Source organism: Taudactylus pleione, unplaced genomic scaffold (genome assembly GCF_031769625.1).
Source record: "Taudactylus pleione unplaced genomic scaffold, aTauple2 ptg000347l, whole genome shotgun sequence".
Classification (NCBI taxonomy): Eukaryota; Metazoa; Chordata; class Amphibia; order Anura; family Myobatrachidae; genus Taudactylus; species Taudactylus pleione.
Window position 1 is genome coordinate 3,024,580 of NW_028284748.1, and position 14,300 is coordinate 3,038,879.

Sequence of the window (14,300 nt, forward strand, 5' to 3'; positions counted from 1 at the left end):
ATGTGGTTTAGGGGACACTGACATTTGTACCGAAGCAAACTTCACTTCTCTTCATTAAGCAGTGCTCTATTATATATTGTAAATTATATACTATATGTGGGTACTGTTCTTTATTATTAAAATTAAAATATAATTTATTTTCTCTGGTACACACCCTTGCCAGAGGTACGAGAAAGGTTCCAAAGCTACTTTGTATTGGCCCAGCATCCTTAGGTGTACAGGTCCCAGTGTTCAGAAACCCAGGGAGAAGTAGTACTGATTCTAAAGGTGGGTACACACGGTATGATGTAGGTAATGATCCAATCTCGTAAACGATTTCCCTTGAACTCTCCCCGGCAGCTCCAGGACACGATGTGCAGCAAAAGCTGCACGAGCTAATGATTTGCAAATCTTCATATCGTGCATGATAGTAAACAGATTCTTGCACGGAGCAGGGAGATCAAGCATCTGTCAAAAATGCACGCATGGATCAGTGCCTGCCCCCCCCCCCCCCCCCCCCCCCACAATGCACAACCAGCTCTGGGCTTTTCACACCCGGTCCTGGTTGTGCTAAATACAGAGGACAAACAATGTAGGGGTCCTCTGTATTTAAATTTTAGCACAACCAGCATTGGGCTCTGTGCTGTTCCTGGTTATGAAAATACAGGGGACAAAAAGCATAGGGGTACTCTGTATTTTCCATAACCAGCACTGAACTTTTTCTAGCGGGGGAGTAATGCCACAGCCAGGGGAACCCTTTTACCGGGTCCCCCGGGCCAAAGCATTACCCCAGACCATTAGTCAGCCAAGGCCGGTGATCCCTGGGGAGTTGGGGACCCCCTCAATAAAGAGGTCCCCCTCTTCAGGGCACCCCAAGCCTTGACTGAAAGGTCAAAATGAAGGGTCAATTTTTTTTATTGGCATAGCTTGTTTGTTGGTTAGTTATTTTATATTACTTACAGTATGCCTTTTGAACAAAAAAAAAAGCAGCAGAGCCAATAAAAAATATGAATTATGTCTGTATTAATTAAGGTCTTTGCAGGGGAATTACCAAGACAGCCTGCTTTTTGTTTTTTTGGGTGTTTGTACTGAATGATTTGTATGCATATGGAAGTGTTTTTCTTTAATAAACATAGTAACAGACAAATTATCTTTATATTACTACATAGCCACATAATTTTTTCAAGTGGTTTACATTTGAACTTGCATCATGCTCTTTGTCTAGCGCAGGTTTATAGCCTAAATACTAATCTGTGCATGTACAGGGACTAACTCAAAATTGTATGCAAGTCAATTTTGAGGACGAATCTTGTTCCTTAATGGAATGTATGCATTTACAGGCGATTCTGAGTCATGCCCATTTAAGTTGCAACTCCACTTGCGGCTGCAATAGGTGGTAACAGGGCATTTGCGCGTAGATTGCGTGAGAGCTTGCAGAGTTGTGCATACGCAGTGATCTTCCAGCTGATAATGATGATGGCTATATGAACTAGCACATTCACAGGGTCGGTGTGATAGCATGCAACTCTGCTTGTATATCCTTGTTTAGTTCCGTTAACGCAGTGCGATCAAAACTGCGCAGTGCGAGTAACACTGAACCGGACCCACACAGTGTACCTGATACTTCTACTTTCTCATGGAAATATTGGCTGCAGAGATGTAAATATAAATACTGCGATGCAAAATTAAATACTGCAGTTGTAATAAAATAGAATAAGTCTATGTAGTAACAGATAGTGTGATGTGGTCACAGATGTTGAGGTATATATCACAAGTACTTCAGAATGAGCCTGTAATGCGTTAGTTTGTTTAGTGCTGACTTATGAAGCAAGAATATACAAAGCTTAACATTTCAAAATCTTAATAATGAACCTGTATTAACATAAGGCAAAATATAAATATACAGTAACTCCGCATAGTTTTAATTAGAAATTTGATTTTCAGGTTTAGATTCACTTTATGTTTCATTTAACAGCATATACAGTAACACCTTTGTATTCCTGTTTTGGTTAATGCCAATTTTAAAAAGATAATCCCAAAATTAATCATTCTTGTTCTATAAAGCAAATTAAATGAAAAAGGCCTATTGGTAACTAATGTATGGGAAATAACCATGTTTAGGAACATGGTCAAATCAATGGTTATCAGAAGCCTTTTGAGTTAAGGTGGGTATCCACTAGCCGATTAAAATAAGCAACTGAATGATAACAATATCGTTAAATCGTTCATTAATCGTTCACAATTTGGGCATGAAACTGTCAAAAACGACAAGCAGAGCGCACTCCCGCTGGTCATCATCGCCTGAAAATGCTGGTCAATCTGCCGATAACTACAGATTGACCATGTTCAGGGATGAGGGAGGGTGCCTGCACTGAACGAACATATCGTTCAGTGTAGGCACTGCAGGGGAAGAGGAACGACTGTACGATTACAAAGTTGTAATCGTACTGTCGTTCCACTATCTGCTAGTGGATACGCACCCTACAAATTTCCAGATTTGTCAAAGACCAAACTGACAGAAGATCACAGCAAAATAACCACGTATTCTGTTTATTTTTGCATTTTCTTAATACAAATTGTTGGATACATTAAGCTGATTTTAGAAATGGCTGGAAAACCTGCCATAAATCCTGGCAAAATATAAGAGTTCATTCTGGCAGGCAAAATTGCTCAAATCAAATTCAATGGCCTATTCGGACACAGGAAGCCTACAAAAATTTTTAATAAAACTTATCCCGTATTTAAACGCATATGAGTTAATTTATATTGACAGATTATTTATAATAGAAACCAAGGGCTTTATTTTGGGTAGCATCTGTACTCTATTATTATTCTAATATACGAGTATATAAGACATAACTTCCGTACAGGGGAGGGAGCATAAGACATGGGAAAGAAGGGGGTTTGGGTGTAGAGACAGAGGGCAGAATTTATGAAGCTTCCCGGCAGGTTGCAGGTACATATTTAAAACGGCACCTGGAGTCAGTGTAAAGCCCAGCGTGCTTTACACTGGCTCCGAGTGCCGTTTACAATATTCGCCTGCAACCCGCCAGGAAGCAGCAGCTTCCAGAAGCTGCTGCTTCGTAAATTCTGCCCAGATACTGCCAGCACAGTAGACAAGTGAGGTATGTGAGGTAAAATCCAGAAACCTTTAGTTCTGTATAGAGAGAAAGGAATATAAAACTTACCTCTAGATGAGGATCTTTCTATATTAGAATCAATATGATTGGAAGGAACATTATAAGAAATGTGACCTGAAAATAAAAAAGGCACAATATTAGTTAATTCTTATATTTTTGTTTCTAATAAGGCTACTTTAACAGCCGTTTTACAACTTTATAGATAGAAAATATTAGGGGTGTGCACCGGCCACTTTTCGTGTTTTGGTTTTGGATCTGGATCTTTCTTCGTGTTTTGGATCTGGATTGGTTTTGCCAAAACCACCCTTCCGTGTTTTGGGTTCTGGGTTTTGTGTTTTGGATCTGTATTTTTTTGAAAAAAAGCATAAAAACAGCTAAAATCACAGAATTTGTAGGTTTTTCTGCTCCTATGCTATTATTAACCTCAATAACCTTAATTTCCACTCATTTCCAGTCTATTCTGAACACCTCACACCTCACAATAGTGTTTTTATGTCCAAAAGGTTGCACCGAGGTAGCTGGATGACTATGCTAAGCGACACGAGTGGGCGGCACAAACACGTGACCCATCTAGGAGTGACACTGCAGTGGCAGGCAGGATGGCAGTTAGAAAAACTAGGCCCCAAACTGTACATAATGCAAAGAAAAAAAGAGGTGCAAGATGGAATTGTCCTTGGGCCCTCCCACCCACCCTTATGTTGTATAAACAGGACATGCACACTTTAACAAATCAATCATTTCAGCGCCAGGGTCTGCCACACAACTGTGGCTGAAATGATTGGTTCGTTTGGGCCCCCACAAAACAAGCTGGCAATTAATGTGTCCCTGCACAAACTGGCTCTACGGAGGCAAGATGTCATCCTCATCCTCCTCATCCACCGATTCCTCACCCTCTTCAGTGTGTACATCCTCATCCTCACAAAGTATTAACTCGTCCCCACTTGAATCCACCACCACAGGTCCCTCTGTACCTTCTGGAGGCTGGTCTCCCTGGAAGAGCTGATAATTCATTTTGATGAACATCATCTTCTCCACATTCTGTGGAAGCAACCTCCTACGCCTTTCGCTGACAAGGTTCCCGGCTGCACTAAACACTCTTTCGGAGTACACACTGGAGGGGGGGCAACTCAGGTAAAATAGAGCCAGTTTGTACAGGGGCCTCCAAATTGCCTCTTTTTCCTGCCAGTACAGGTATGGACTGTCTGACATGCCTACTTGGATGCTGTCACCGATGTAATCCTCCACCATTCTGTCAATGGTGACAGTATCATATGCAGTGACAGTAGACATGTCAGAAATTGTTGCCAGGTCCTTCAGTCCGGACCAGATGTCCAAACTTGGTCCTGCCTGCCCTGCATCACCGCCAGCGGGTTGCTTAGGATACCTAAGTTTTTTCCTGGCAGCCCCAGTTGCGGGAGAAAATGAAGAAGGAGCCGTTGACGTGTCACGTTCCGCTTCAGCTGACAGTGTGTTCACCAGCAGGTCTTTGCACCTCTGCAGGCTTGTGTCGGCCGGAAAGAGAGACACCACATAGGCTTTAAACCTAGGATCGAGCACGGTGGCCAAAATGTAGTGGTCTGATTTCAACAGATTGACCACCCTGGAATCCTGGCAAAGCGAATGAAGGGCTTCATCCACAAGTCCCACATGCCGAGCGGAATCGCTCCGTCTTAGCTCCTCCTTCACTTTCTCCAGCTGCTTCTGCAAAAGCCTGATGAGGGGAATGACCTGACTCAAGCTGGCAGTGTCTGAACTGACTTCACGTGTGGCAAGTTCGAAGGGCTGAAGAACCTTGCACAACACGGAAATCATTCTCCACTGCGCTTGAGTCAGGTGCATACCCCCTCCTTTGCCTATGTCATAGGTGGATGTATAGGCTTGTATGGCCTTTTGCTGCTCCTCCATCCTCTGAAGCATATAGAGGGTTGAGTTCCACCGCGTCACAACCTCTTGCTTCAGGTGATGGCGGGGCAGGTTCAAGAGTGTTTGCTGGCGCTCCAGTCTTCGGCACGCAGTCGCTGAATGGCGAAAGTGGCCAGAAATTTTTCGGGCCACCCAAAGCGTCTCCTGCACACCCCTGTCGCTTTTCAGAAAATTCTGCACCACCAAGTTTATTGTGTGAGCAAAACATGGGACGTGCTGGAATTTGCCCAGATGTAATGCCCGCACAATATTGGTGGCGTTGTCAGATATCACAAATCCCCAGGAGAGTCTAAGTGGGGTAAGCCACTGGGCGATGATTTCCCTCAGTTTCTCTAAGAGGTTGTCGGCGGTGTGCCTCTTACTGAAACCGGTGATACACAGCGTAGCCTGCCTTGTAACGAGCTGGCGTTTCTGAGATGCTGCTACTGGTGACGCTGCTGCTGTTGCTGCGTAAGGTGATACATCTACCCAGTGGGCTGTCACAGTCATATAGTCCTTAGTCTGCCCTGTTCCACTTGTCCACATGTCCGTGGTTAAGTGGACATTGTGTACAACGGCATTTTTCAGGACACTGAGGACACTTTCTGACGTTTCTGTACAGTCTCGGTATCGCCTGCCTAGTGAAGTGGAATCTAGACGGGATTTGGAACCGGGGACACACTACCTCCATCAATTGTCTAAATCCCACTGCACTAATGGCGGATACCGGACGCACGTCTAACACCAACATAGCAGTCAAGGCCTCAGTTATACGTTTTGCTTCAGGATGACTGCTGTCGTACTTCATCCTCCTCGCTAAGGACTGTTGGAGGGTCAATTGTTTAGTAAAAGTAGTGGTGTTCCTACTTCCTCTCTGGGATGATGAACGACTCCCAGCAGCAGCAGCAACAGCAGCAGCGGCAGCAGTAGGCGTAGCAATGCAGGATCCTCCGGAGGAATCCCGGATAGGAGAGTCAGTCATGCCAGTGATATGGCCTGCAGGACTACTTCCGATCCTGACTAAGGAGGAAATTGACGAGGAGGGAGTTGACGGTGTGGTTTGCAGGCGCTTGGATACAACAGGACAACGGGATTTAGGTGTCCCTGGACTGCTTACGGTCTGAGCCAAAGTTTCTGAACTTGACAGTAACTTTTTATGAACGCGCTGCAGGTGCCGTATAAGGGAGGATGTTCCTAGGTGGTTGACGTCCCTACCCCTACTTATTTCACCTTTACATATGGTACATATGGCAAGACAGTTGTTGTCCGGATTTGGATAGAAATATTGCCAGACCAAAGAGGTGGAATGTTTGGTCTTCTGCCCAGGCATGACCGTGATGGGCTTTTTCATCCCACGGACAACAACTGTCTCCCCCGGAGCCTGATTTAAACAAACCACATCACCATCAGAATCCTCCTCGCCAACTTCCTCCTCAGCGCCAGCTACACCAGTATCCTCATCCTGTTGTACTTCAACAGTGACATCTTCAATTTGCATATCAGCAAGTGGACTGTGGGTGCTCCTTTCAGCACTTGCAGGGGGCGTGCAAATGGTGGAAAGAGCCACCTCTTCCCGTCCAGTGCTGGGAAGGTCAGGCATCGCAACCACCACCACACTTGGACTCTCTTTGGGGATTTGTGATATCTTCTTAGAAAGCACAGTTCTTCGCTGTGCTTTTGCCAGCTTAACTCTTTTGATTTTTTTAGTGGGAGGAGTGCTTCCATCGTCATGTGAAGCTGAACCACTAGTCATGAACATACTAGGGATCGACCTTAGCCGTTCCTTGCCACTCCGTGTCGTAAATGGCATATTGGCAAGTTTACGTTTCTCTTCAGCTGATTTAAATGTCTTTTTCAAGGTCATTTTCCTGAACTTTGCCATTTGGGATTGTATGTGCCCTCTACTATGACATTGGGCATCGGCCTTGGCAGACGACGTTGATGGCATGTTATCGTCTATGTCATGACTAGTGGCAGCAGCTTCAGCACTAGGAGGAAGTGGTTCTTGATCTTTCTCTATTTTATTTTTATCGGAGAAAGTTTGGTCCTCCATTTATGTTATATCGATTTGATATATACGTGCGGCTAAACACAGAAAATAAATTTTTTTTTGGTTCGGACTGGAGTGTACTTTGTGGGTTACAGCACCCTTTAACGGTCAAGCCAGCCGGCCCTTTACTTATGACACAGGCGCACTCTTGGCACTACTTTGTTGATGCACGTGCGGCTACTGCGCACACAATTCACAAACACAGAAAATAATTTTTTTTTGGTTTGGACTGGAGTGTACTTTGGGGGTTACAGCACCCTTTAACGGTCAAGCCAGCCGGCCCTTTACTTATGACACAGGCGCACGCTTGGCACTACTTTGTTGATGCACGTGCGGCTACTGCGCACACAATTCACAAACACAGAAAATAATTTTTTTTTGGTTTGGACTGGAGTGTACTTTCGGGGGTTACAGCACCCTTTAACGGTCAAGCCAGCCGGCCCTTTACTTATGACACAGGCGCACGCTTGGCACTACTTTGTTGATGCACGTGCGGCTACTGCGCACACAATTCACAAACACAGAAAATAATTTTTTTTTAGGTTTGGACTGGAGTGTACTTTCGGGGGTTACAGCACCCTTAACGGTCAAGCCAGCCGGCCCTTTACTTATGACACAGGCGCACGCTTGGCACTACTTTGTTGATGCACGTGCGGCTACTGCGCACACAATTCACAAACACAGAAAATAATTTTTTTTTTGGTTTGGACTGGAGTGTACTTTCGGGGGTTACAGCACCCTTAACGGTCAAGCCAGCCGGCCCTTTACTTATGACACAGGCGCACGCTTGGCACTACTTTGTTGATGCACGTGCGGCTACTGCGCACACAATTCACAAACACAGAAAATAATTTTTTTTTTGGTTTGGACTGGAGTGTACTTTCGGGGGTTACAGCACCCTTAACGGTCAAGCCAGCCGGCCCTTTACTTATGACACAGGCGAACGCTTGACACTACTTTGTTGATGCACGTGCGGCTACTGCGCACACAATTCACAAACACAGAAAATAATTTTTTTTTGGTTTGGACTGGAGTGTACTTTCAGGGGTTACAGCACCCTTTAACGGTCAAGCCAGCCGGCCCTTTACTTATGACACAGGCGCACGCTTGGCACTACTTTGTTGATGCACGTGCGGCTACTGCGCACACAATTCACAAACACAGAAAATAATTTTTTTTTGGTTTGGACTGGAGTGTACTTTCGGGGGTTACAGCACCCTTTAACGGTCAAGCCAGCCGGCCCTTTACTTATGACACAGGGGCACTCTTGGCACTACTTTGTTGATGCACGTGCGGCTACTGCGCACACAATTCACAAACACAGAAAATAATTTTTTTTTAGGTTTGGACTGGAGTGTACTTTCGGGGGTTACAGCACCCTTAACGGTCAAGCCAGCCGGCCCTTTACTTATGACACAGGCGCACGCTTGGCACTACTTTGTTGATGCACGTGCGGCTACTGCGCACACAATTCACAAACACAGAAAATAATTTTTTTTTGGTTTGGACTGGAGTGTACTTTCGGGGGTTACAGCACCCTTTAACGGTCAAGCCAGCCGGCCCTTTACTTATGACACAGGCGCACGCTTGGCACTACTTTGTTGATGCACGTGCGGCTACTGCGCACACAATTCACAAACACAGAAAATAATTTTTTTTTAGGTTTGGACTGGAGTGTACTTTCGGGGGTTACAGCACCCTTAACGGTCAAGCCAGCCGGCCCTTTACTTATGACACAGGCGCACGCTTGGCACTACTTTGTTGATGCACGTGCGGCTACTGCGCACACAATTCACAAACACAGAAAATAATTTTTTTTTTGGTTTGGACTGGAGTGTACTTTCGGGGGTTACAGCACCCTTAACGGTCAAGCCAGCCGGCCCTTTACTTATGACACAGGCGCACGCTTGGCACTACTTTGTTGATGCACGTGCGGCTACTGCGCACACAATTCACAAACACAGAAAATATATTATTTTTTTAGCACTTGGGGGGAGCACCCCTGATGGACAGAGCACCCCCTGGACAACACTACAGCACCCCTTTAGGACTGGGACACTGCACAGGACTTTGGAACTGACTGCACAACACAGTCCAGCCAGCCCCTATGGACTTTGAAGTAGTGGACACAGCCCCTATTAACAACAGCAGCACAGCACAACACAGCCAGCCCCTATGGACTTTGAAGTAGTGGACAACAGCAGCACTACACTACACTACACTACACAGCACTAACTCCCACCCTCCCTCTTCACTGTCCACAGCCGAGTGAGAAAATGGCGCCGACGCGGGTACCTTATATAGGATCCAAAACCCGCGAGACTCGGAAGGCGGGATGATGACGTTTTGCCTCGATGTCAGATCCGAGTCAGGCGGGAAAAGTCGAGCCTGACTCGGATCGGACTCGGATCGGGGGGGCTCGGGGGGGTTCGGATTTCAGAAATCCGAACCCGCTCACCCCTAGAAAATATACATATGTATAAACATTTTAGAAGTTTATGATCTGCACTCTAAAATTTATTAAGGGCTTGATTTAGCATGGGCATTGCAGGGGCGTGTTCGCCCCGTTTTCCGGGAGTGGCCAGTCCAGAGACTGCGTGGACGTACGCAGCGCCAGCATTCTGGGCTCGCAAGCCGGCCAGCCCGAGTAAGCTGAGGTTTACTCAGCTGTCCAGCCACACGGCGCCGTCCACCATCGCGACCATCAACCACCGATGGTCACAATGGTGATCGTACGCGTCCGAAAAAGTGGCGTGGCTTCCGAGAAGGGGGCGGAGCCAACTGAAAACGGGGCGGGGCCTCTCGGCTTCCCCCCGTTTTCGTCACTATAGGGGGCGTGCCCAGCACTCTCAGAGATGCTGGGCAGCCCCCCAGGCTCTCCCTACGCTAGTGAACAGATGCCGTGCGATGCGCACGGCATCTGTTCACCTTCTGCACACCCGCTGCTCTGCTAGGCAGAGCAGCGGGTGTGCTCTCCTCAACTTCCCCCCCACCGCGGGACACTGAGGCCCGCGGGCGGGACAGTCCCAGAAAAACGGGACTGTCCCGCTGTAAGCGGGACAGTTGGGAGGTATGTGTTTCCAAATATTTTGCTATGTTGCTAAAGTATACGGATGTGAGTAAGGGGAAGTGGGCATCCTTATGTTAGGCTGCGACTGCAATGCGAATTTGCATTTCACCGCTGATATTAGCAACTGTGTTGCATGCGTATAAGCTGAATAGCGATCTTTGCTGAATCAGGCCCTATGTCAATAGTGACTATGAAGATACCATAATGCTGGTGCTATTTTAACAATGCAGGCATTATAATTTATAACTTTTATTTTATTTTTGTTTATAACTTTAGCAGCATGTTTATAGTAATAATGCCAAGGTAAAAATGTTCTAAGTATCATTACAACCGTATCAGTATGCTTGTGCCAGCATTCTGATGTCGATCTAGTCACTGTTGACATAGGGCCTGATTCAGCATGGAACGCAAAGGAGAGAACGCACGCAATTGGTCGGTTAATTCGCACTGCGCATGCGTATGCATCGCACTGATCGTGCGCGAACTAGCCAGTGCGATCGGGTTATGGTACGCAGACTACACGCAGTCCCTTCCGATATTGATTCACAGGAAGTGACGATTGTGGGTGGTGATGGGGGGAGGTCAGGCGAACTCAGGCGTTATAATGCCATTTAGGGGCATGGATAATTAAGCAGTGCGGCGGCATACACAGCCATATAGTAAGCTGTACACAGGAAGCAACCAAAATCCTGCAGCAGGTCAGGTAAACCACTATTGTTCTGTATGAGTCCGATGGTTCTTGATGTTACCGATGTTTACGCTATCTTGCGTACTGATCAGGCTGTGCGTAAAGGGAGATGGGCGGCTTAATATGGGGCTGGGTGTCTGGATCTTGTGTTGTGGTCTCCGTGCGTATGCATTGATTGGCATATACTCGCAGGGGAAGGGTGCGTGCGTCTCCTAGCGTGTGTTCCTTGCTGAATCAGGCCCATAGTAACTAATGTACTGTTCATCCATTATACAGTATTTTACCTTTTATCCCATTCTCCTTCCTAGACTTCTAGTCATTGTAACAATTTTATATTTTCTAAATTTATGTTCACTTAAACTTCAATATATCCATACTCTTAGTTACATAATCACATATTTATAAATACAGGATATTCAAATTTGGCAACCACTCTGCATGCACATGGTGCAGAATAGCAAGTAACTAGCTTTACGCCCGCAACACACCCATAAAATGGTTTGCTTGCGTGTGTACATGTTGTCATCCAGTGACGCCCATTCAGCAGTCACACATAAATGGCGGAGATGCGTCCAACTCTGAATCTCCTGTATGTTCACAAAGATGCATATGCAGCCTGGAAAGCATGCACAGTTCTCTAATAGATGCTAGCTGCAGCACTTTCGGATTTCTGGGCCTGATTCAGACCCGCTCGCAATCGCTATACGCTCGCAAGCAGGTCGATGGTGGCCCAGTGCGCATTCGCACGAAGGAGCCGGCTCCGTCGTGCGCATGCGCGAGACCAGGATAGCAACGGGCAAACCGTCGCTCCGGGTCTCGTACCAAAGGTGGCCTGCTGTCGATGTTGAGTGACAGCATGTCCCCTTTGGTGGGCGGGCCGGGGCGTGGCTGCCCAGATGGAGGCGTTCCCATGGGAACGCCTACCTTCTGGGGCCGGCCCCACTGACATCACAAGTGATGTCAGTGGGAGTGCTCTCGGCTCTGTTAGAGCCGAAAGCACTCTGGGGCTTGCGGCAATGAGACCCTACCACAAGGGTCTCGTCGCAAGCCCGATGGTCACAATGGTCTTGACCATCGCGACCATCTTCCTGGCCGCTCGCTATAGCTGTGGGTGGTCACCCACAGCTATGCGAGCGGCCAGGAGGCCGCTCTAAAAAACAAGAAGGCCGGCCCTGATTCAGAGTGAGCGCTCTGTCAGAGCGTCCGGCTCCGAATCAGGGCCACTGCCCACAGTTGACAAATGTGTCAGACTATGGGCCTGATTCAGACCTGCTCGCAAGCGGGTCGTTGGTGGTCCAGTGTGCACGCGCGAGCCCCGGAGCGAGCGTAAAAAGCACTCGCTCTGGCACTCGCATCCAAAAGGGGCAGCTGTCGATGTTGATTGACAGCTGCCCCGTTCGGAAGGCGGGGCGGGGGGGTGGCTGAGCAAACGGAGGCGCCTCCGTTTGTGGGCGGCCCTACTGACATCACTAGTGATGTCAGTAGGTGGACTTCCTACTCTAATAGTGCAGGAAGTCCACTGGGGCTTGTGGCAACGAGACCCTACCGCAAGGGTCTCGTCGCAAGCCCGATGGTCGCGATGGTCTTGACCATCTCGACTATCATCATGGCCGCTTGCATAAGCTGTGGGTTGTAACCCACAGCTATGCGAGTGGCCAAGAGGCCGCAACAAAAAAAAAAAAACACACGCCCTGATTCAGAGCGAGCGCTCGCTTTTTGCGAGCGGCTCTGAATCAGGCCCTGTATTTTATATGAGAGGAAATTCAGTTTATTTTTGTAAGAATTAACTAAACCTCTCTCAAGTAGCAGAACGAGTGAGGAGTATTGTATTGGGGTATCAGATGCATACAGAAGTGGGAGCCTGGCTCTTCCTGTAAAAGTAGAGACTTCAGGCCAGAATGTATAGATTTGCAGGTAAATAAAAATGCAGATAATAATTTTATTTAAATAGCACTTTTCTCCCAATAGTTCTTAATGTGCCTTAGATTTGCAGTTTAAAATACACATAATACAAAATAAACATAGAAAGGATTAACAGACTACAGAAAAGTGAGGCAAGCAGAGCCGGATTTAGACCTCATGGGGCCCTAGGCAAGATACCGGTTTAGGGGCCCCCTCTTTCAAACAATCCATAGCACTATACTTTCATTCCTAATTCATGCTGCTGTACAGCACCCTGGTGCGCCATGGCCTTGAAACGTTGGCTATGTATGTATAAAATAAATACACTTGATTTTTGCTAAGCTTTTCAGAGTTTGGCCCCACTGATTGCCCCCTCTATAGCTCTTACTGCCAGTCCATATCACACTGACTCACTGCTCTCTCACAGCAATCACTCATTCACACTGACCTCCATCCCAGCTCACTTGTTTCCCCCCATAGCACATTGACCCCCCCATAGCACACACTGACCCAGTTACTGCCCACCTCACAACACCACATACTGCCCCCTCACAGCACCACATACTCCCCCCTTCACTTCCTGTCTCAGCACAGAACCCCTCTCCCCTCTCAGCAACCCTTTCCCCTCACAACACCCCTCTCTACTCACAGCATAGACCCCTTTCACCTCTAAGCACCCCTCTCTACTCACAGCACAAACCCCCTCCCCCTCACAGCAGAACCCTCTCCCCTCACAGCACAGAAGCCCTGTCTCCTCACAGCAGACCCCACTCAGCACAGTCCCTCTCCCCTCAGCATCCCTCCCTCCTCACGTGATGACATCACGTCGCATAACTGAGCAGGGCCAAGCCTCCTGAAAGCGCAGGGAGTGGGGGTCCAAGTGAGTGACTCACTGGAGCTCTACACATACCCTGTCTAATGATAGAGCTGGGCCAGGCCTGCAACTCTGCTTCCTCCCGTGCTGTTACTATCAGACTCAGAACTGGATTAAGGGGGCACTTAATGCGGCTGGCGGTTACATACTGATTCCTATTCAAGCACTAGAGAGAGAATTATAGTACAATTAGTTGGTGAATATTGATATTATTTATATATATATATATATATATATCATCATATATATATATATATATATCATATAGGTATTCTGTAGAAAGGAAGAGGCTGCACTCCACAGACTTTTAAAATAGTATAAATCTGTATTAATAGTTACCAATATTTCAATACCTCTATGGGTCTTTTCCTCAGGGTATAGATTTACACTAATTTAATTTAAAAGTATGTGGAGTGATGTTCTTTCTATCTACAGGATACCTATATGCTTCTACTAAAGTAGGAGGGCACTCCGGCATACTGTTTATTTTCCAGAGTGCCAAACTTCACACATTGGCAGGGATGTACTAAATGGAACAATGCGGTAAAACCCCAGAAACGGGGGTTTTACCTCATTTTCCATATGTACTAAGCACATCGTCCTAGTGGGTAACGGCAATAAAATGACAATAAAACATGATCATATCACCATAAACCGATAGTATATGCTCCCTCTCATATTTAGCCATAAATAAA

The 14,300-nt window shown here is 46.8% G+C and overlaps 1 protein-coding gene across 7 annotated transcripts in view; it reads right to left on the reverse strand.

Annotated features, from left to right (window-relative positions):
• Positions 1 to 14,300, reverse strand: part of ADGRL3 (adhesion G protein-coupled receptor L3) — a 558,102-nt gene that overhangs the window by 452,436 nt on the left and 91,366 nt on the right. For 6 of the 7 annotated variants that reach the window (XM_088444095.1, XM_088444094.1, XM_088444093.1 and 3 more), the window contains exon 2: positions 3,168 to 3,233. The exons of the other annotated variant lie outside the window; for it this stretch is intronic. In XM_088444095.1, coding sequence (XP_088300221.1) covers positions 3,168 to 3,233 — 66 coding nt within the window. The remainder of the gene's footprint in view (positions 1 to 3,167; positions 3,234 to 14,300) is intronic. 7 annotated transcript variants of the gene reach the window in all.